This window comes from Hippopotamus amphibius, chromosome 9, assembly GCF_030028045.1.
Source record: "Hippopotamus amphibius kiboko isolate mHipAmp2 chromosome 9, mHipAmp2.hap2, whole genome shotgun sequence".
NCBI lineage: Eukaryota > Metazoa > Chordata > Mammalia > Artiodactyla > Hippopotamidae > Hippopotamus > Hippopotamus amphibius.
The window spans coordinates 84,916,249-84,939,284 of NC_080194.1; the positions used below are offsets into that span (position 1 = coordinate 84,916,249).

At 37.5% G+C, this 23,036-nt stretch overlaps 1 protein-coding gene and 2 pseudogenes across 1 annotated transcript; all 3 read left to right on the forward strand.

The window, feature by feature from the left end:
• Positions 1-1,808: 1,808 nt before the first annotated feature.
• LOC130860575 (olfactory receptor 145-like) lies at positions 1,809-2,750 on the forward strand. Its single transcript, XM_057748967.1, has one exon. The coding sequence runs from the start codon at positions 1,818-1,820 to the stop codon at positions 2,748-2,750; it is 933 nt and encodes a 310-aa protein (XP_057604950.1). The 5' UTR covers positions 1,809-1,817.
• Positions 2,751-8,399: 5,649 nt separating this feature from the next.
• Positions 8,400-9,208, forward strand: LOC130860930 (testican-3-like; annotated as a pseudogene).
• A 5,919-nt stretch (positions 9,209-15,127) lies between these two features.
• On the forward strand, positions 15,128-20,277 carry LOC130860931 (olfactory receptor 8B3-like; annotated as a pseudogene).
• Positions 20,278-23,036: the final 2,759 nt, after the last annotated feature.

Below are 23,036 nucleotides of genomic sequence, written 5' to 3' on the forward strand. Positions count from 1 at the left end.
TGTGGAGGTCCTGCAATCAATCCCACTAGCTTTCAAAGTCTGATTCTCTGGGGATTTCCCCTTCTGTTGCTGTACCACGAGGTTGGGAAGCCTAACTTTGGGCTCAGAACCCTCACTTTAGTGGGTGGACTTCTGTGGTACAACTGTTCTCCTATTTGTTAGTCACCCACCCAGCATTTATGGGATTTGATTTTAACACAATTTCCCCCCTCCTACCATCTCATTGAAGCTTCTCCTTTGTCTCTGGATGTGGGGTGTCTTTTTTGGTGAGTTCCAGTGTCTTTCGGTGGATGATTGTTCAGCAGTTAGTTGTAATTCTGGTGCTCTTGCAAGAGGGAGTGAGCTCACGTCCTCCTACACCGCTATCTTGATTTCTCTTCTCTCATATCTCATTGTGTGTTTAAACTTAAAAATGGTAGAAAGGAGAAAGGCATTAAACTTTTTTTTTTTTTGAGAAAACCTAGGAGAGACAACAACTGGGATGAGTTACTAGAGTCTTTGACAATTTTTAGGTAAAGATATAAAGAAACCTGTAGGCAGACTCTGGAAATTTTCCATTTAGGATATGGGAATACATAGAGAAGGAACATATACAATAGATTTTCTTTAGGATATGAGGATGTTTGGAAAACTAGAGTTTATTTTTGCCTCTGCCTTGGAGGATGTACAATCTCTGGAGTGACGTGTAAACTGGATTATGATATTGAGTCTCTAAGGATCTAAATAGAGAATGTGGTCCAGAGTGTAAATGCAACTCTCTTATTTGTTTTTTACACATAGACTCTATTCCCTGTGGGAGAGACTGAGTAAGCTTCTACCTTGTTTATAATCAAGTGTGTTGTGTCATTAAATTCACATTCAATCTTCTGTGTCTTATCAAGTGGCAAATGTAATAACAGTGCTGTTTATTTTTCCTTGCTGCTTGAGAAGACTCAAAGTCATTATCTGAAATTATGATTTGTAGTTCAGAAATATTTCCAGGGCATATCTGAAATGAAGTCTGGGATGCATCCATTTAGAATCAAAGGAACCAAAGCCTCAAACCTGAAACCATGTTTCCAAGACTGCAGGGGTAAATACCCAGGGAAAGCTCTAAGGTTTCTGACCTAAGGAGGGTGAGTTTCTGAATCCTTTTGATTCTAATGTCTTTCTTCTTTTGAAATGGAAGCCTAGGAGTATAAGATCTGCCACTTTCATTTCCATGAGGTGCAGTCCTGAGACACTTCCAGGAGAATGTATTCAAGGGGCATCAGAAAGTGTTCAGAAACTAGGAGGCTCAGAGAGTGCAGTATCTCAGTCAATAGGTTCCTTCTCCCTTTACAGTCTCACTCTTACATATGGGGTAATAACTTAACCTCTCCTAGCTCCTGGTCCTTCAGTTTTTTGTTAGAAACAATCTTTTTGGTTCCCACCCTACCTGATCTAATCTGCATTAGAGGCCAGCACCAAGTAGCTAATGTCTCTGCCTCCGGTTTTACTGGTGAGGGGAGGGCCTCACCTTAAGTGAATGAAGACTGGTGAGATGAGAGAAGGACTTTCTGCCCTTGTTCATTCTTCTCTCTTCCTTTCCCTTTTTCTGGCAGTCATGTTTGCATATGGTCTCATTTTCTATATTTAGCTTAATACTCTAGTAAGGGAAAGTCCATGTCCCTTAGTGTCATGATAATGGTAAAGGCAGATTCTATGGGTCCAGGTTACACTAGTCTCAGACATTCCTAGAGTTTGTACTCTCCTGTCAGACAAGATATTTTGAGAAGAGCTAAGTTGATCTTTAATGTTATCCTTTTCTCCCGTGTCCACAGATTGGCTTAGAGAAGATGGCTCCTGGAAATGGTTCTTTCGTGACTGAATTCATTCTGGTGGGGTTAACAGACAAACCATATCTTCAACTCCCCCTGTTCTTACTCTTTCTAGGAATGTATATGGTCACTGTGTTGGGAAATTTGGGATTGATAATCCTAATTGGGATAAATTCACACCTACATACCCCCATGTACTTTTTCCTCTTTAACCTGTCCTTCACAGACCTCTGTTATTCTTCTGTGTTTACACCCAAAATGTTGATTAACTTTATATCAAAGAAGAATATTATTTCTTACAGAGGCTGCATGACTCAGCTCTACTTTTTCTGTTTTTTTTGTATTTCTGAAATCTATGTATTGACATCAATGGCCTATGATCGTTATGTGGCCATCTGTAACCCCCTTTTATACAACATCGCCATGTCTCCTAAAATGTGTTCCAGCCTTATCCTTGGTTCATACTTGATGGCATTTTCTAGTGCCATGGCTCACACTGGAAGCATGCTGAGATTGACCTTCTGTGATGTAAACACCATCAATCATTATTTCTGTGACATCTACCCTCTCTTCCAGCTGTCCTGCATGAGTACCTATGTCAGTGAGCTGGAAGTTTTCATTTTGTCAAGCATCAACATCATTGTGCCCAGTCTTACCATCTTTTTTTCTTATAGTTTCATCCTCTCCACCATCCTTCACATCAGTTCCAAGGAGGGTAGGTCCAAAGCTTTCAGCACCTGCAGTTCCCACATGATTGTCATTTCTCTGTTCTTTGGATCAGGGGCATTTATGTATCTCAAACCATCTTCTGCTGAGTCTATGGATGAAGGAAAAGTCTCTTCTGTTTTTTATACCAATGTGATCCCCATGATGAACCCCTTAATTTACAGTTTGAGGAACAAAGATGTTAAAATTGCTCTGAGAAAAACCCTGGGGAGAAGAAAGTTTTGATTAGAATCAGTGTCTCTGTGCATGTGGTCATAGATCAGGAGATTCTGTTTGTTTATTTACAATATTTTTAGTGGAAGCCTTCTTATCCTATTTCTTTCTCACCATGGGGAAGGAAATTTGAGTCCTCTCTACTCAAATTTCCCAGTCTTTTAGAGGAGGTCTTCCTTTCATCATCATTTTCACAATTTCTTTTCCTTTATTTTTTTCTCCCTATTTAAGAACAATATTAAGAAAAAAATTATGTTTGTTTTTAAAACAAAATTATTTTTGTTTCCTATTGTCACTGGTCTTCCTTTTTTTCTCCTGGAAAATGATGAATAGTTCCACTAATGATCAATAAAGTAACACTAGTGTGACCTTGTGCACTTGGGGGTGGGGGGCAGTCTAAACTGCCACTTGTAATGTGCCATTAGAAGCATGAATTAGGTAATCTATCCTTCTCTCTTCTTTCCCCCTACAGTGGTCAGGAATATGACTGCTTAAAATGCAAACATTTCAAAATTATAGTCATTTCCATAACAACTATAAAATATTTGTCCAGCTGTAATCACCATGCACCACTGAATTGTCAATATAGTGTATATTTATTACATGAATAGCATACTGAAACTCAGAGAGGTTAATGATTTACTTAAAGTCACACAACTTCTTCATGAAAAAGTCTAGAATAGATATTAACTTCCTGGTGGTCCAAGTCTACCACTCTTCCTGGTATGCTTTCTATTTTATTTTTGTTTTAGTACACATGAAATATGAGAAAATATTTCTATTTTGAAATCTGACTTTTTCTGCGAATTTCTCTGTAATTCAGAGAACAGGGTATGAGATGGCAATAATATTTCTAAGAATATGTCCCCTTCATCCATCACCTAAAGACACACATGGCCAACAAATAAGAGGTCCCTCATTAGGGAATGGCTTTGAGATTTAGAAACCATATTTCATTCTGTATCTGTACCCTGTTCTTAGAATACCATAATTGTACTTCACTGTTCATAAAGCTTCGATTAAAACTTATAATGCACAATGATCACATGCCAATAGTGGTTCTGAGGATGAAGACTGATGCCTATGGCTAGATTTGTTAGGAACCAGGTAGAGAGAGGATGACATCTTAAGGAGAAAACAGTGTTTGGTAATCAAAACTCAAGTAAGAGAGAAGGAATAGAAAGAAGGAACACAAAATAAAACAATGGGAAAAGAAAGCCCTTTCTATGACTTTTTTCTTCCTGGAAGGCTCTAGAAATATTATGGGGATCACATGATTTCCTTGGCTAGGAGAAAAATTTCAGTTATTTGATCTTAAAAAAGTTAAACCCACAGGACTGGTGGACCTGGGAATGAAATCACTCCTGTTTTGTTGGCTTTCATATGCTATCCTCATATGGATTTCACAGTACAAAATCCTCAAATTGCAGCTGGGAGAGCAATGAAAATTTGAAAGAAATATTTGGTGAATAAATAATTTTTTACAATGTGTTTCTTAGAATAATGTATTATTTTTCTTTTGAGAAAACATGTAAAGAGATGACCACTCAAACATCTTAAATATGATGTGTCAAGAGACAAGCTAAATGTGTTCTAAGATAACTGTAATAACATTTACTACTTTACTGCTTTCTAATCTCCACTCAATATTTAGATATTTTGTCATGTAGCACAGCTGGACTGTTGGCTTGCTTACTTTTTCAGTTGTTCATCATTGCTAAATCCTTGACTTATGGCTTTTAAATGCCTCATCCCTTGATCCAATATTAATATGTTTGATTTTCAGTTAACTAATTCTATTTATATGAAATAGTTGGTCTTGGTTGATTTTTCACTTTTCTTTTAATAACTGTCTGTTTTAATAAAATTGTTTTTTTTTTCTTCTGAAAGAGAAGTGTATCTCAATAGGTAAGTAATATCTGTGTTATTTGGGAACAGAGTATGTTCAATCTGTTACATATTTTATTAGTATTTGAGTTGGCCCAAAGAGTAGATTAACACTGGTTATTAATCTTTTGCTTTATGAAACTCAAAATGCAAATGAGATCTGTTTAAACTTTTGAAAAAAATATTTAATTAGGTTTTATTCTTTCAGATTATTTTGGAAAATATTAATCAGAAAAAAACAGATATCCATACAGATTGTAAAATTAAGTGTGGAAAATTTTTAACAGAGGAAATACAATTTTTTAATTAGTGCATTTAAGTACTAGATAGCTATTTAGACTTCTTACCAGAGGGAGGGATATATCAGAGGAAACAAGTCAGTTGTTTTACATACACAGCATAGAGTTATCATTTGTAGTTTTTTGTTCTATTAATTATGTGAAACATGATAAGAAGAGTTATGAGGAAAGTACACTTCTGTTGAAGTTTTCTCAGCTAATTATCCAAGAGGAAAGCCATGGGATTCTGTTGTTCCCATGTACTAAAAAAGGAGATTTTTGCTAATTCAGTGTGCAATCTTGGACTTTCTGGGCAATAACAGAAAATGGTCCTTTCAGTTAAACTGTAAAGAAATTTCCCTGATCACATCCTGAACCTGTTTAATGTAAACTTTCTCTGAGCACATTGATATTTGTTGCTCAGGATCAGGTTTGGAATGAATATGTTCAAGGTGCACTGTGGTCAAGGGCTGAGGAAAACCAGGAGAAAAAATGTTTTTGAGTTATCACTTTAATTCCTGAACCTCCAGCTTGAACTCCATCTTCCATTCTTCTTTATACTGCCTCTACACACACACACACACACACACACACACACTATGAGTGTCTTCAAGTCTAGTATTTTATGAGATCACTGACTATCACCAATTGCATGGTACGCCACCTGCTTTTAATCTTGGGAAGCACATTCAGGTACGTGGTTCCTGGTCCCAGCTCCAAAGAGGCAGGGCTGAACAGGAAACATTCGTTGAATACAGCACAGGGGTGATTATTGATGCAATCATCCATTTAATTATGTAACAACACAACAATAATAAGAAACAAGGCCCATTTTACACCTGCTAAGTATCTGGAATGTGTACAGTGTGCTGTATGTCACAACATAAATAAGGCATCTGAGAGAAAGACAAATGTAAATTGTCATATTACAACATAGTGGCATTACATGTTACCTATGAATGGCACCTAAAGTCAGTCTTATGTACTCAAAATTATTACTAAAAATAGATTACAGTGAATTGATGTCCATGTTGAGGGCAGACACAGTATTTTTCCTAAGTCTGGTACGGGTATTTTTTCCCTTAAGTACTGCGATATTTCACTATATGTTCATCCAGGCACCAAAGTAGTTGTTTTATATGCATGGTTTTTATGTGCAAAATATGGACATTTAAACATTAAAATCTGACTCAGTGTTGGGAAGTTTTACATTCTGAGGCAGAGACTGCCCTCTTTCTCAGTGAATGGGAGGCTGGTGGAATCATCTGGACTGTTTAAGGTCTCTCTTTGATGTAAAGTTCAATAGACCAATGTTCTAGGCTGAGTAGACAGTTTATAAACTAGAACATCTCATAGGCAACACATTTTTCTATAAATGGGTCACTGACAGGATAGTTGAAACCCAAAAGAGGGTAAACTCCAGATTACTGTACTTCTCCTCAAATAAATACACATACTGTCACATTGTGAAATTTGCCAGAATCCATTTCTGAGTTTCATTGTCCAGAAATGCAGCTGTTCATTGCTTTTGCACCCAGGATTTCTATTCTTTTGACCTCCTTAGATATTCCAAATTATGACATGATTTGAGGAAAGGAAAGGGCAGCTCTAAATCATGGCCACTTGTTTTTTAACATGGAATGGGAATTGATTGTGTAACTCATAGGTTGACAGGTCCTTTCTCTGCTTCTCACAGAGATGCAAAAAAACATAAGTGAATAGAACAAACAATATGTTCTAACAAATTCGGTAACCTAGAATAAATGGACAACATACAACCAACCTACTACGTTTTGAAACATACAACTCTCCAAGAGTGAATCAAGAAAAAACAGACAATCTGAACCAACTGATCACTAGTTTTGAATCTGTAATTTAAAAAATCCTAGCAAAAAAAATTTCAGGACTGGACAGCTTCACATGGAACTTCTATCAAACATATAAAGTAGAGCTAATATCTAACTTGTCAAACTATTCCAAAAAATTGAAGAGGAGGTAACACTCCCAAATTCATTCAACAAAGCCAGCATAGCCTTATACCAAAACCAGAAGAAGACCCCACAAAAAAAAATTGCAGGCCAATAGTTCTGATGAATATAGATGCAAAAAATCCCCAAGAAAATATTATCAAACTGAATTCAAGTGTATATAGAAAGGAAGATAAGCCATGATCAAGTGGGATTTATTCCAGCGCTGCAAGGATGATTCAGTATCCACAAATCAATTAATGTGATGCACTACATTAACAAAAGGAAGAATAAAAATCATGTGGTCATTTAAATAGATGCAGAAAAGCATTTGACAAAATTCAACATCCAGTCATGATAGAAATTTTCATCGAAGTTTGTATAGAGGAAACATATCTCAACATAATAAAGGCCATGTATGACAGACCCACAGCTAACATCATACATTTTTCTATACACTAATAATGAACTATAATGAAGAGACAGTAATAAAAATATCCTGTTTAAAATTGCATCAAAAGTATAAAATACCTAGGAGTAAACATACTTAACTGAAGAAGTGAAACACCTATACTCTGAAAACTTAAAACATTGACGGAGAAAATTGAAGATGATATAAATAAATGGAAAGTTATCCTGTGTTCATTGATTGGAAGAATCAATATTATTAAAATGTCCATATCCCATAGCAACCTACAGTTTTAATGCAATTCCTACAAAAATTCCCATGACATTTCTAACAGTATTAGAACCAATAATCCTAAAATATATATTGAATCACAAAAGACCCCAACTATCCAAAGTCATATTAAGGAAAAATAACAAAAGTCAATATCGCATACCCAGTCTTCAGATTATACTATAAAGTTACAAACAATCAAACCAGCATGGTCCTGGCACAAAAACATACACATACATTGGTGGAACAGAATAGAGGCCAAGAAAGAAACCCACACACATATGGTCAATTAATTTATGACAAAGATGGCAAGAATATACAATGGAGATAAGACAGTCTCTTCAATAAGCGTTGCTGGGAAAACTGGATAGCTACATGTAAAACAATGAGATATGAATATTTCCTCACACCATATGCAAAGAAAAACTCAAAATGAACTAAAGATCTAAACCACAAAACTCCTTGAAGAGAACATAGAGAGAACTCTCTCTGGCATAAATCATATACATATATATAAATATATATATATATATATATATATATGTATATTGCCTTAGGAGACAGATCTGTCTCCTAAAGAAGAGAGATAAAAGCAAAACTAAATGAATGGGACCTAATTAAACTTAAAAGCTTTTCCATAGCAGAGGAGACCATCGACAAAATGAAAATATAATCTACTGAGCAGGAGATAAATTTGTAAATGCTATGACCGAAAAGGCATAATGTCCAAACACATCTTGTACAATTCAATATCAAAAACACCCCAAACAGGGTTATTTGGCTTGAGGCTACCCAGCACTGGAGCTTACAGGCTCTTTGATGGGGTTAATGGCAGACTTTGGGAGGTCCCATGCCAATGAGCACTTCCCAGACCCCCTGCCGTCAGTGTTCCTGTTCCCTCGGTGAGACACAGCTGCTCGCCACCTCTGCAGGCAACCCTCCAACACCAGCAGCCTGCAGTGACCAGGAGTTCAGGGAGGTGGCCAGCAGACTGCAGGACTGGTTCAAGGCCCTGCATGAGAACGGCAGCCAAAACAAGAAGACGAAAGCCTCACTGCGGCCAGAGAGAAGCAGATTTGATACCAGTATTTTGCCAGTTTGCAAGGATTCACTCGGCTGGATGTTTAACAGACTTGATACAAACTATGACCTGCTCCTGGACTGGTCGGAGCTCAGGAGCATTTACCTGGATAAGAACGAGCAGTGCACAGAGGCCTTCTTCAACTCCTGTGACACATACAAGGAGAGCTCCATCTCCAGCAATGAGTGGTGCTACTGCTTCCAGAGGCAGTAAGACCCACCTTGCCAGACAGAGCTTGGCAGTATACAGAAGCATCTCGGGGTGAAGAAGCTCCTCGGACAGTACATCCCCCAGTGTGATGCAGACAGTTACTACAAGCCAAGGCAGCGCCACGGCAGTGCTGGGCCATGCTGGTGTGTGGACAGATATGGAAATGAAGTCGTGGGGTCCACGACACACGGTGTTGCAGACTGTGCTATTGATTTTGAGATCTCTGGAGATTTTGCAAGTGGAGATTTCCGTGAATGAGCTGCTGATGACGGTGAAGATGATACTGTGAATGATAAAGACGAAATGAAGATGATGATGAGGATGAAGAGGATGATGATGATGGTGGAGACCAGGATGGATATGAATGATGGATGAGAGCTGAGAGCATTTACAAAGTGGTCGCCTGAGGAGGATTACCTTCTTGCCCCAAATCAAAATGATTCTAAAGCTCACTTATATTTTGTATAATTATTTCAAATATTGCAACTAAAGTCATAGAACTTTACATTTAAAGAAGAATCATTTACTTTGAGTTTTTATATGAAAAAGAGAACACATATGGAGTCTAGCCAGACAAGAGAAAGTTATGAAGAGCTACTGCTCTATGTGAGTCCTCCACAAACAAAACAGCCCACACTTGAGGTCGCATGTGATATTTTTCTGAAAGAAATTCTAAGCTGAATCTACAATAACATATTAGTGACCTGGATTCTAAGAATTTTATAAAAATATGCATGACCTTAATTGCAGTTTCCAAGTAGCCTCTTCCCAGAGCTGGAGTGATTTAGAGGTGATTGAGGGAACAGCACAGAATGAGAAAAACAAAGTCATTATCCTGGAGACCTCCACCATGTTCGTATGTTTTTAGTTATGAAGTTTTAGTGATGTTTTTAGTTATCAAGTTATTCTGGATGTGACCGGATGACTTACAAAATGGCCAGTATGGAAAACCATGGATTCTGAAAGTTAAAAACGTACTCGCCCTTTCTAATTTTTATTTTAATTTGGACAGCACTCTCATATCAATCTGTTTGATAATCTTAACCAGCATGATTTCTTTATCTTTTAGGTTTCTTTATCTTTCTGACCAGCAACTTAGGGTGCAGAACTTAAAGTAGAAAGACAAAGGAAAAAATTCTTTTAAACAGTATTTTCACGAAAGTTTGTCATCTGCCCCAATATCAAACTTAAAAATTTTCATTCTTATTTTATTTCCTGTCAGATATAAATTTGCATTTAATCTAAGAATTATGCCATTTTTGTTACTAGTGTCGAAACTTAGAGAACAAACTGTATGGTGCCTTGCAAAACAGAAATAGAAAGGTTTTACCATATGTCCCCACATAAGACATTAGGACAAGATAAGCACAGCTAATCACAAATTAATACCAGTCTGACACTGCTGCTAGAATGAGGAAAATGAAAGACTTTCTTTCTTTTTTCTAATGTTACATAACTACCATGTGCACTTGTTTATAATTATTGTGTGGTGTACTATTTAAGATTTAACTGCAACAAAAGCTACTTTAATTGTTGTATTTAAGTTAGCATGTTAATTAATCATGTAGCCCTTCTGGCATATCATCACTTTTAAGTCTATCGACCTATGGTTTTGTGCCCATAATAAAAGTGGAAAAACCTGTTGGGTGTTACACACTGGTGTCACAGTTCAAACAGTGGGTCGCCTGATTTCCCAGTATACAATCCACTGAAATAAAGTTGTTGGATTCTTTCCATTTGATTTATATACACTAAGAAAAAATCTTCAGTGTTAACTTTATGTAACATTTAAGGTAAAATGCATTTTCTTTTTTACTGTTTATGTATAGTTTACAAAATAAAGAACCTTGTAACAACAACAAAAAACAAAACAAAACAAAACAAAAAACACCCCAAACAACCCAATCGAAAAATGGGCAGAAGACCTAAAGAGACAATTTTCCAAAGAAGATATACAGGCATATCAGGCACATGAGAAGATGCTCAACATCAGTAAATTGTTAGAGACATGCAAATCAAAACAAAGAGATATCACCTCACACCTGTTAGAATGGCTATAATAAAAAAGAACACAGGATTTCCCTGGTGCTGCAGTGGTTAAGAATCTGCCTGCTAGTGCAGGGGACATGGGTTTGATCCCTGGTCCAGGAAAATCCCACATGCCTCGGCTCAACTAAGCCCATGTGCCACAATTGAGCCTGTGCTCTAGAACCTGTGAGACACAACTACTGAGCCTGTGTGCCACAGATACTGAAGCCTGCATGCGTAGAGCTCGTGCACTGCAACAAGACAAGCCACTGCACTGAGAAGCCCACGCACTGTAATGAAGAGTATCTCCCGCTCGCCACAACTAGATAAAGCCTGTGTGCAGCAACCAAGACCCAACACAGCCAATAAATAAATAAATAAATAAATATATTTAAAAATAAAAAAGAACACAAATAACAAATGTTGGAAAGGATGTGCAGAAAAGGAAACCCTAACAAACTACAGGAGGGAACGTAAATGGGTGCAACCATTATGGAAATCAGTAGAGGCACCTCAAAAAACTAAAAATAAAACTACTGTATGATCCAACAATTGATACATCTCTGAAGAAAATGCAAACAACATTACAGTCAATAGCAAATATATGGGAGCAATGTAAGTGTCCATCAACAGATGAATTATATACATATATACATATATATATTTGTATGCATATATATATATATATATATACACACACACATATGGGGGAGGGGAGAGAGAGACAGAAATATGTACACATATATTTAATGGCTGAGTAATATGTATGCTGAGTAGCATATATATAGCATATGCTTAGTAATACATATATAGTGTATTACTCAGCTGATAAAAATAATGAAGTCCTGCCATTTGAAATAATGTTGTTAGACCTAGAGAATACTGTTTAGTGAAATAAGGCAGACAAAGAAAGACCAATATCATACGTTATCACTCGCATGTGGGATATAAAAATTAAAAGAAAAATGAGTAAAACAGAACAGAAATAATCTCACAGATATAGAGACCAAACTAGTAGTTACCACTGGGGAGAGGGAAGGGGTGAGGGGACATATAGGAGCAGGGGATTAAGAGATACAGACCAGTATGTACAAACTAGGAAAACAACAAGGATATATTACACAGATGGAGAATATAGCCAATATTTTATAATAGCTTTAAATAGAGTATAATCTATAAAAATATTGTCACCATTATGTACACCTGAAGCTAACATAATATTGTAAATCAACTATACGTCAATAAAAAAAAATTCGTCTTTGACTTCTGAGAACTTGACAGTAATGTTTCTTGCTATGGATTTCTTTGGGATCATCTTATTTGGGATCCTTTTTGTATTCTGGTTCTGGATGTCCATTTCCTTGCACAGATTTGGGAATTTTTAGCCAGTAAGAAATCTTTTAAATTTTATTTATTTTTGGCTGCATTGGTCTTTGTTGCTGCACATGGGCTTTCTCTAGCTGTGGAGGATGGGGGCTACTCTTTGTTGTGGTGCGAGGGCTTCTCTTGTTGTGGAGCATGGGTTCTAGGCACCCGGGCTTCAGTATTTGCAGCACGTGGGCTCAGTTGTTGTGGTACATGGGCTCTAGAGTGCAGGCTCAGTAGTTGTGGCATAGGGGCTTAGTTCCTCCACAGTATGGGGGATTTTCCCGGACCAGGGATCGAACCCATGTCCCCAGCATTGGTAGGCGGATTCTTAACCACTCCACCACCAGGGATGTCCCTCTTTGAGAAATCTTTTCGACCATTACTGTAATTCTTCTCCTTCTGGGATCTCTGTAATGCCTATATGGTCAAATATTTTGATATTGAGTTATACTTTCCACAAGTCCCTTAACTATCGACACTATTTTTCACTCTTTTCTCCTTTTGCTCCATTTACTGAATTATGTTGCATGTCCTTTTTGTTTTCTCCAAATTGTACAATCCTTTCCTCTGTTTGTTTAGTCTGCTGCTTTGACATTCTAGCGAATTTTTCAGTTCCATTATTGTGTTCCTTGGCTTCATGATTTCTATTTGGTACTCTTTGAAGTTAAAATTCTCACTTTGTTCATGTATTCTTCTGTGACTACAGTGAGCATCTTTATGACAGTTAAATGAATTCTCTGTCAGGTAAATCATGTATCCATTTCATCAGGGCCATTGTTTAGACTCACATTCTTGGAAAGTTTTTTGTTTTGTTTTGTTTTTTTGTTTTGGAATTAAATTGGACTTTCCTTCATTACTCCTTAACTTTCTGTGCTCCTGTCTGCACATAGGCAAAATAGAAGCCTTAGTCCTCATGAACTGGCCTTGTACTGGAGAAGACCCATATCAGTAAGCCTGGCTAGAAATAGCAGACCTCTCAACTTTGTGATAGTACACTCCATTTTCTTTGTTTTTAGTGGCTCCCAGGCATCTGGAGGATGTCAGGATACCATTGGGCTCTACATGTTGGGTCATTGGATGCCCAGTGCATCTTGTCCTTCACCAAGGAGAAGATGTATGAAAGTGTTTTCTACTGCTAGCTGTGATAAGCCAGGGGGAGTGGCTGTCATGAATTCTAGCCCAAACTGCTATCTATTCTCTCTCACCTCAAGCAGGTAAACTGTGTCATAACCTGTGTCTCCTCAGCTTTCTGACACAGGCTATACAGAAGCCAATCTTCTGGATGGCCCCTAGAAATGTTGGGGCTTTGAATGTATTTTGTATCTCTTTCTCTCCCCAGGGAGAATCTGGGAACTGGGGGATTTTGTCCCAATCACATGGTTCTGGACCACCAAAGGTATATGGCAAAAGTGTATCTTGAATTTTCTTAGCAGCTTCAACATCACTGGTATCATGCTTGAAGTGTGTGCAGGATCTTTTTAACTAAGTTTTGGATTTCTTACTGTGTGAATCTGTACATAATTTTTTTTTGTGTTCACATAGGGAAAGAGATTCTAGGGCTTTCCCTTTTGCCATCTTGCTGATGGGAAATAGGAGTTATTTTTGGCCCTTCCTTGGAGGATGTACAATCCCTACACTGAAGGAAAAACTTGAGTAAAATATTGCATTTACAAGGAACTAAAGAAAGATTGTAAATACAATCCCCTAGTTCCCTATTGCACCTAGAAACTGTTCCCTGGAGGAGACATTGAGGAAGCTGCTGCCATGTTTATAACTGAGTGCATTATATCATTACACTCACATTAAATCTTCTTTGACTTAGTAAGTGGCAGAAATGTTAATAGAGAATGTTTATTGTTTTCTGCTGTTTGATAATGCTCAAAGTCATATTCAAATATATGATCTATCGTCCTGAAAGATTTCTAGGGCATATCAGAAATTAATTGCAGGTGGCATTTTCTTAGGATCAATGAAACCAAAGCCTCAGAACCTGAAATTGCCCTTTCAAGACCACGGGGATAAAAACAATGAGAAGAAAGCACTGAGATTTTTTTGTCTTAAGGAGGATGAGTTCCTGATTTCCATTAATATTCATGTTTTCCTTGTCTGAAATGGAGACTGAGAACCTAAAATATGACAATTTCTTTCATATTTTTTGCAGTCCTGAGACTCAAATGAATCTTGCAGGGAAATCTATTTGAGGGGAGAGCAGGGTATGTTCAGAATCATTAAGGGGCACAGGGGGTGCAGTTTCTCAGTCAGCAAATTCCCTCTTCATGAATGGCACGCTCATTCTTCTACTTTTATAGCTTTTACTCTGTGACATGGGGAGTGACTTAACCTCTCCTAGACTTTGCCCACCCCCCCCTTTTTTCTTAATTATAAGTAACCTTCTTGTTTCTTACCCTGTAAAGTCTTATCAGCATTAGAAGTAAGCACCAGGTGTTGGGCTGGCTGCCTCCAATTTTGCTGGTGAGGCGAGGATCCAAATGAATGAAGTAATGGTGAAATGAGAGAAGGAAAATTCTGTCCTGGTTCAAACTTGTTTTCCATTGTCCTTTGTTTTTTCCAACAGTTATGGTTGCATATGGCAGCAGTTCCCTTCACTCCATAGGCTAACTTTTGATGCATTTTGCTACTTAGTTTTTAAAGACTTTATAAGGGAAAGTTCATGTCACTCATTTTCATAACAATGGTAAAGAAGTTCTGTGGGTCCAGCTTGGGCTAGTTACAGTCATTTCCAGCATATACACTGTCTTGTACAAGGAGATATTTTGGGAAACACTGTTTTATTTCTATGTAACCCTTTTCTCCTGTGCTCACAGATTCCCTTAGAGATGAAGGGCTCCAGGGAATGGCTCTTTCATGATTCGTTTTTTTTTTTTTTTTTGATGGGATTAACAAACCAACCAGGTCTCCAACTTCCCCTGTTCTTCCTGTTTCTACTAACACATGTGGTCACTGCAGTGGGAAATTTAGGCTTCATAATCCTAATTGGGCTGAGTTCACACTTGCATACCCCTATGTACTTTTTCCTCTTTCACTTGTCCTTCATTGATCTCTGTTATTCTTCTGTGTTTACACCCAAAATGCTGATGAACTTCATATCAAAGAAGAATATTATCTCCTTCATAGGATCCATGACCCAGCTTTAGTTTTTCAGTTTTTTTGATGTTTCTGAATGATATGTGTTGACATCAATGGCTTTAAATCGTTATGTGGCCATTTGTAACCCACTGTTGTACAACATTGCCATGTCCCCTAAAGTGTGTTCCAGTCTTATGCTGGGTTCATGCTTGATGGCATTTTTGGATGCCTTGACCCTCATTGGATGCATGCTGAGATTGACCCACTATTTGTGTGACATCCTCCCTCTGCTCCAGCTCTCCTGCACTAGTACCTACATCATTGAATTGCAAGTTTTCATTGTGGGAGGCATCAACATCATTGTGGTCAGTTTCACCATCTCTGTCACTTATGGTCTCATCCTCTTCAACATCTTCCACATCAGCTCTGCAGAGGGCAGCTCCAAATCCTTTGGCACCTGCAGTTCTCACATCATTGCGGTTTCTCTGTTCTTTGGATCAGTGCATTTGTATATCTCAAACCACATTCTGTGTCCATAAATGAGGGAAAAATATCTTCAATCTTTTATACCAAGATCGTTCCCATGATGAACCCCTTATTTACAGCTTGAGGAGCAAAGATCTTAAACCTGCTCTGAGAAAAACCCTGAGGATGGGAAAGTTTTGATCAGAAACAATATGTCTGTGCATATAGTTACAGGACAAGGAGATTCTGTATCTTTAATTAAATATTTTTAGTCTGAGCCTTATTATCCTACTTTTTCCTAACATGATAAATAGAATTTGAAGTTTCGATAATTTATTTCCTTTTTTTTCTATTTGGGACTCGTTTTTTTCATAAATATTTTAACAATATGTTTTCTCCCATTTTTCCTGTTTTGTAAAAAACATTAAATTAGAAATGTAGTATCTCTGTTATTTTTTTTAAAGAACTGTTATTGAGATACAGTTAAGAGACAATAAACTGCACATATTTAGAATGTAGAATTTGGTATCCCAATCTCCCAATTCACTCCCCCCGCAACCCTCCCTGCTTTCCCCACTTGGTGTCCATATGTTTGTTCTCTACATCTATGTCTCTATTTCTGCCTTGCAAACTGGTTGATTTGTACCATTTTTCTATATTCTGCATATATGTGTTACAATACGATATTTGTTTTTCTCTTTCTGACTCACTTCACGCTGTATGACAGTCTCTAGGTCCATCTATGTCTCTACAAATGTCCCTGTTTCATTGCTTTTTACAGTTGAGTAATATTCCATTGTATGTATGTACCACATCCTCTTTATCCATTCATCTGTTGATGGACATTTAGGTTGCTTCCATGTCCTGGCTCTTGTAAATAGTGTTGCAATGAACACTGGAGTGCATATGTTTTTTGAATTATGGTGTTCTCTGGGTATATGCCCATCAGTGGGATTGCTGGGTCATATGCTAACTCTATTTTTAGTTTTGCAAGGAACCTCCATACTGTTCTCCATAGTGGCTGTATCAATTTACATTTCCACCAACAGTGCAAGAGCGTTCCATTTTCTCCACACCCTCTTCAGCATTTACTGTTTGTAGATTTTCTGATGATGCCCATTCTAACTGGTGTGAGGTGATACCTCATTGTAGTTTTGATTTGCGTTTCTCTAATAATTAGTGATGTTGAGCAGCTTTTCATGTGCCTCTTGGCCACCCCTATGTCTTCTTTGGAGAAATGCCTATTTAGGTTTTCTGCCCATTTTTTTGATTGGGTTCCTTGTGTTTTTGAGGCAAAAATTCTACCTTAAATATCCTTAGTATGCTGTGTCAAGGGATAATGCCACTATTTTCCCCATAACAGGCAGGCATGCACATGTCCAGGAGAAGTTTGCACAAAGCTATATAGGGAGCCAAGATGAGAAAGTAGGGCCTTGCACCCAAAATATCCGATGTCTGTGTTCTGATTACTAATTGTTGCTTATGAATCAGAGGCGCAGACAGAGAGGGGAGAAGCCACTGTTGGTGCATCTCCCAACCATTATTACAAGCGCCTCTTGATCCAGTTGAGGTGACTTCCAGGGAATTTAAAGACCAGTACATTCCCCGCCCCCCCATCTTCATTTTTCTTTTTTTCTTTTTGTCTTCTTGGTGTCAGACACAGAGACTAGGACTTTTAAAAAAGCAAGTATGTATACAGAGGTAATTAGAAAGTCCCCATGCATGTACAGGGAAAAGTGAAGGCTCAAAAAAACCAGTGAAGAACTTAAATTTTTACCTGTGTCTAATCCTCAGCACACAGATTATCTGTAACAATGAAAAGTACAAAAATAAGAAGAGGGATCAAGAAGGCAGAGTAGGAGGATGCCATGCTCATCTCCCCTCAGGAACACATCAAACTACAACTACATCTAGAACAACTCTTGCTGAAACCAACCTGGGCACTAGTAGAACAGATGTTCTACAACCAAGGCTGTAAGGAATGCTCCACATGCAGTCTGGTAGGAAGAGAGGAGAAGTCCCCTAGCTTGGGACACAAAGGAGGAAGGGGATACCACAGGCTAGTGAATCCTCCTTGAGGACTGAAGAGTTCAGGTCAGAGTTTTGGTACACCTGCCCAGTTTTAACAACAGGAAGATGAACCCATTCTGCTGGTTTGAAAACCAGTGGGGGTTTACCTGAGGGCTGTAAGAAACTGAGACTCTGCTCTTGAAGAGCACATGCACAGATTTGTTCACTCCCAGTCACAGCATGGAGGCAGCAGATTAAAAACTGCCTGGGGCTCTGGCCAGCTGACAAGGACCACCCCAGCACTCCCCGCAGCCCTAACTGAGCTCCTGCTCTGGCCCCTCTTCCTCCTATGGCTGCTGCCCACTAAGGGGGAGGCAACCGTTGCTAATGAAAGTGTGTGCATTTGGAGGGAAGAAAGGTGACTTGGACACTGGCCTTGCATCTGAGCCACTGCCAATTCATGTGTTTCTGCACAAACTCCAGAAGGAGTGAAGTTAGCTCCAGGGAATAGAACTCTATCACTAGAGTGCATGTCCCTATGAACACTTGGGAGGGTCAGGGCCAGTTCAGTGGTGTGGCACCAACCCCTCCAGTCCTACCCAGACTCTAACCAAGGCATGAACACTGAGGAAAAAGTGAAACCAGCACAGAAATGCAGCTGAAACCCTCAGGCCTTGGTTAGTTCCCCAAATAAGTCGGAGTCTGCCATCATGTCTAGGAGAAACCCACTTTCTCAAGGCTCTTGTTCCAGCCACTCAGGCCAGAAATCTGCCCTTGCTAGGGTGGTGACAGCCATTGGGCGTAGGAGAAGCTATTGTTCACACATGGCTCTGGCTCTAGCCCCTCCAAGTCCAGTCCTACATCCCACCAGTGCAGTGGCTGCCGCCATGGTCCAGGGGAACACACAACCCATGCTCACTTCAGATCCAGCTCTCCCTCCAAAGACATTGGTGTATACAGGCTGCATAAGGATGCTTGTACATAAGAAACTGCCTTCAGGACTGGGATAGGAAACTGTTTTACACAAATCAGTGTGATGCACTACATTCACAAAAGAAAGAATAAAAATCACATGCTTATCTAAGTAGATTAAAAAATACATTTGACAAAATTTAACATCCAGTCATGAAAAAAATTTTCATCAAAGTTTGTACTGAGGGAGCATATCCTAATATAATAAAGGCCATGTATGATAAACCCACAGCTTACATCATGCTCAACAGTAAAAAATTGAAAGCCTTTCCTTTAAAGTCATGAACAAGACAAGGATGCTCACTCTTAGCACTTCTATTTAACATAGTGTTGGAAGTCCTAGTCACGGCAGTCATATAAGAAAAAGAAACAAAAGGCATCCAAATGGGAAGTCGGAAACAGTAAAACTGTTACACTTTGCAGATGGCATGATATACTCTATATAGAAAACTGTAATGTTTCCTCCAAAAAACTACTAGAAGTAAAGAATCAATTCAGTAAAGATAAAGGATACAAGATTGACATACAGAAATTTGTTAATTTTCTATACACTAATGATGAACTATCAGGAAGAGACAGCAACAAAACAATCCTATTTAAAAATACATCAAGAAGAATAAAATATCCTGGAATAAACTTACTCAACCAAAGAGGTGAATCATCTATATTCTGAAAACTTTAAAACACTGATGTGGAAAATTGAATGTGAGACAAATAAATGGAAAGATACCCTGTGTTCATGGATTGGAAGAATCAACATTATTAAAGTGTCCATATTCCATAGCAATCTACAATGTTAATGCAATTCTTATGAAAATGTTTATGATATTTCTAACAAAATTAGAACAAATAATCCTAAAATTTATATGTAATCACAAAAATCCCCAATTATCCAAAGAAATATTGAGAAACAATAACAAAGGTGGATGTATCACATGCCCAGACTTCAGATTATACTACAAAGTTACGAGCAATCAAAAGAGCATAGTCCTGGAATAAAAAAACAGACATATACATCCAGGGAACAGAATAGAGAGCCAGAAATAAATGCACACACGTATGGTCAATTAATCTATGACAAAAAAGGCAAGAATATACAATGGGGATTAGACAATCTCTTCAATCAGTGGTGCTGGGAAAACTGGATAGCTACATGTAAAACAATGAGATATGAATATTTCCTCACACCACATGCAAAAATAAACTCAAAATGAATTAAAGACCTAAATCATAAAACTCCTAGAGGAGAACATAGGGAGAACTCTCTCAGGCATAAATCATACCAATATTTTTGGATCTGTCTCCTAAGGCAGAAGAAATAAATGCAAAAATGAGTAAATGGGACCTTAAACTTAACAGCTTTTGCACAGCAAAGGACTCCATTGACAAAATGGAAAGACAACCTACTGAATGGGAGGTTCTCTTGCTGAACCTCTTAATTTACAGCTTGCGGAACAAAGAGGTTAAACTTGCTCTGAGAAAAACTCTGAGTAGGAGAAAGTTTTGATCAGAGAGCATCTCTCTGTGCAGTTATTTATGTGACAAAAAGATTCTGTGTGTTTAATTAAATATTTTAGTTTCAGTGCTGTTATTCTGGGTTTTTTTCATAACATGTTTAAGAAAATTTGAATTTTCTCTAAATAATTTGTTTCCAATTTTTCCATCTGGGACTTTTTTTTTCCTAAGTATTTGCACAATAACTATCCCCCATTTTTTGAGTTTAGCAATAACATTAAATTAGAAATATAGTATCTCTGTTATATCTTTTAATGTCATTTCAAACTTTTAATTTTTACTGGAAAAAGAAAATGGTCTCCAAGTGATCAAATTTGAGACAGCTTTGATATAATCAGAGACCAATGATCAAAATCACCTGGATAACACTAGTGTAATATTGAGGTGTGCTTATCCACCACTTGCTATTAGAAGCATGAATCAGATACTCTGTTTCTAGTCCCATGTTTCCTTTGTCTGAGAGGGAAGAATATGTTTCCCTTAAATGCCAGAGATTGAAGCTTCTATAAAGGTTTTGACTACAGTTCATTTTGTATCTGTGAATATTTTGCATCTAGATTTTGGCAAGTGTTTCCTTTTTACCTTTGTACAGTGAAACCAGTACATGACAGATCATATAAATATATTTATTTCATAGAGGGTAAAATGAAGTTCAGAATGGTTAATGATTTAAAGTCATAGCTTCATAAAGAAAAATCTAGACTAAACTGTTAGCCTTCTAATTTCAAGTCTACTTCTTTTGTATACTACTTACATCCACTTCATTCTATTCTATTTGTTTGAGTAAAAGCGTACTATGAGTTAATGTTTTTAACTTGTGGCTTGACTATTATTTATTACAGGGGGATATATGAATATCTCTCATGCTGTGTATTACTTTTGTTGTCATTGTTTGCATCTTTAGGCAAATAATTTCATGGATTTCTTGCATTGGGAAAGAAAGGTCTTAAATAGGGAGGTTACTTTTTCTGCAGAATTAAGAATACTGAATTTGGGATGTTTGAAAATGTTTGTTATGAAGAGAACAGACATAGGAGAGAATCCTGTCATCAGGCAGACCTCAGCAAGATACATGGCCCACATATAAGAGGTACGTGTGTGGGAAGAGGTCATGAGGCTTAGGAAACAAATTTTAGTCTGAAATTTTATCCTTTCTGTACAGGACTATAAATGTATTCCATTGTCTTTAAACTTTATTAAATCTATAATGTACGTGAATCTAAACAAGTAATGCTTTGGGAAATGAAGGTGAAAAAGCTGTGGTCATCTTGGAACCAGGTAGGAAGAGGGGAGCAGCTACAGGTAATAAAATAGTTGTGATTTTTACATAACAAGGTCTGTTTATATAAAATCGTTGACGTAGGTTGGTGGGGTTTCTTTGTTTTTCATTTACAGTCTGTCCCATTTTATAAAATTGTCCTCCTTATTGATAAAGAAGGAAATAAATAAATGATAATTACACTATTTGGGAAGCTTTTTAGGCATTGCAGGGGTGCATCTACTGTCATGTAGTTTACCATTTCTATTTGTTCATTCATTGACTTTTTTTATTTTTTAAATTAGGGTATAGTTGTTTTACAATGTTGTGTTAGTTTCTGTTGCACAGTGAAATTAATTAGCTATATGTATACATATATCACCTCCTTTTTGGATTTCCTTCCTATTTAGGTCACCACAGATCATTGAATACAGTTCCCTGGGCTGTACAGCAGTTGTCATTAGTTGTCTATTTTATACATGTTATATATATATATGTATATGTCAATCCCCATTTCCCGATCCATCCCACAACTTCTTCCCCCCCTTGGTGTCCATATGTTTGTTCTCTACCAACATGTCTCTATTTCTGCCTTGCAAACAGGTTTCATCTGTACCACTTTTCTAGATTATGTAGTTTACTATCATTTGAGGGGCCAAAAAATGTGTTAAAGCTGGTCACAAATCTTCCCATTTGAGAAGCCTCAAAATACAAGTTAAATTTGTTTCAGTTTTAGAAAAAAAAAAACTTTCTTTCAAATTAAGCTTCAGTCTATCAGATTATTGTGGAAAAAACAATTTAAAAGTTGAAATAATGCTTGTAAAGTTTACATTTGGCAAAGATTTAAGGAATCAACTTAGTTACAACCTCTTATTAGCAACTCCAGCTCTGTATGTCTGTTTGGACCTCACTAAAATGAAGGAAATCAAGTTAGGGTGTTCACATGTATAACAGAGTTATCAGTTATAGTGTTTGCTTTTTTGTGTTATGTATTAAAGAAGTTATAAGGGAAAGTATAATTCTATTGAAGTTGTACAGCTAAGAGTTAAATAGGCAAGCCATGAGTTTTTCCTGTGTCTCTGTAATATGAAGGGGATGTTTTCCAATTTAGAGTGAAAGCATGGACTATCTGGGGAATATCAGGAAATAGTCCTCCTGGTTAAACCGTGAATAAAATTTCCCAACATTACTGAACTCCATCCTCCACTCCTCTTAATATAGTCTCGCCCCTCTGCCCCCTGCCACACAGAGTGTCTTCAAATCATGTATTTTATGAAATCACTGCCTGACATCTTGTGCATGGTGTGCAGCTGACTTTTTATCTTTGCAAGAACATTTGCGTACATAGTTCCAGATTCCAGCTCCTGAGAGGAAGGGCTGAGCAGGAAATACTTACTGAATCCAAGAAGAAGAAATAGTTATTGTTTCAAGGATTCATTTATTTATGTAAAAACAAAACACAGTGCAACACATATTGTATACCTATCTGCCTA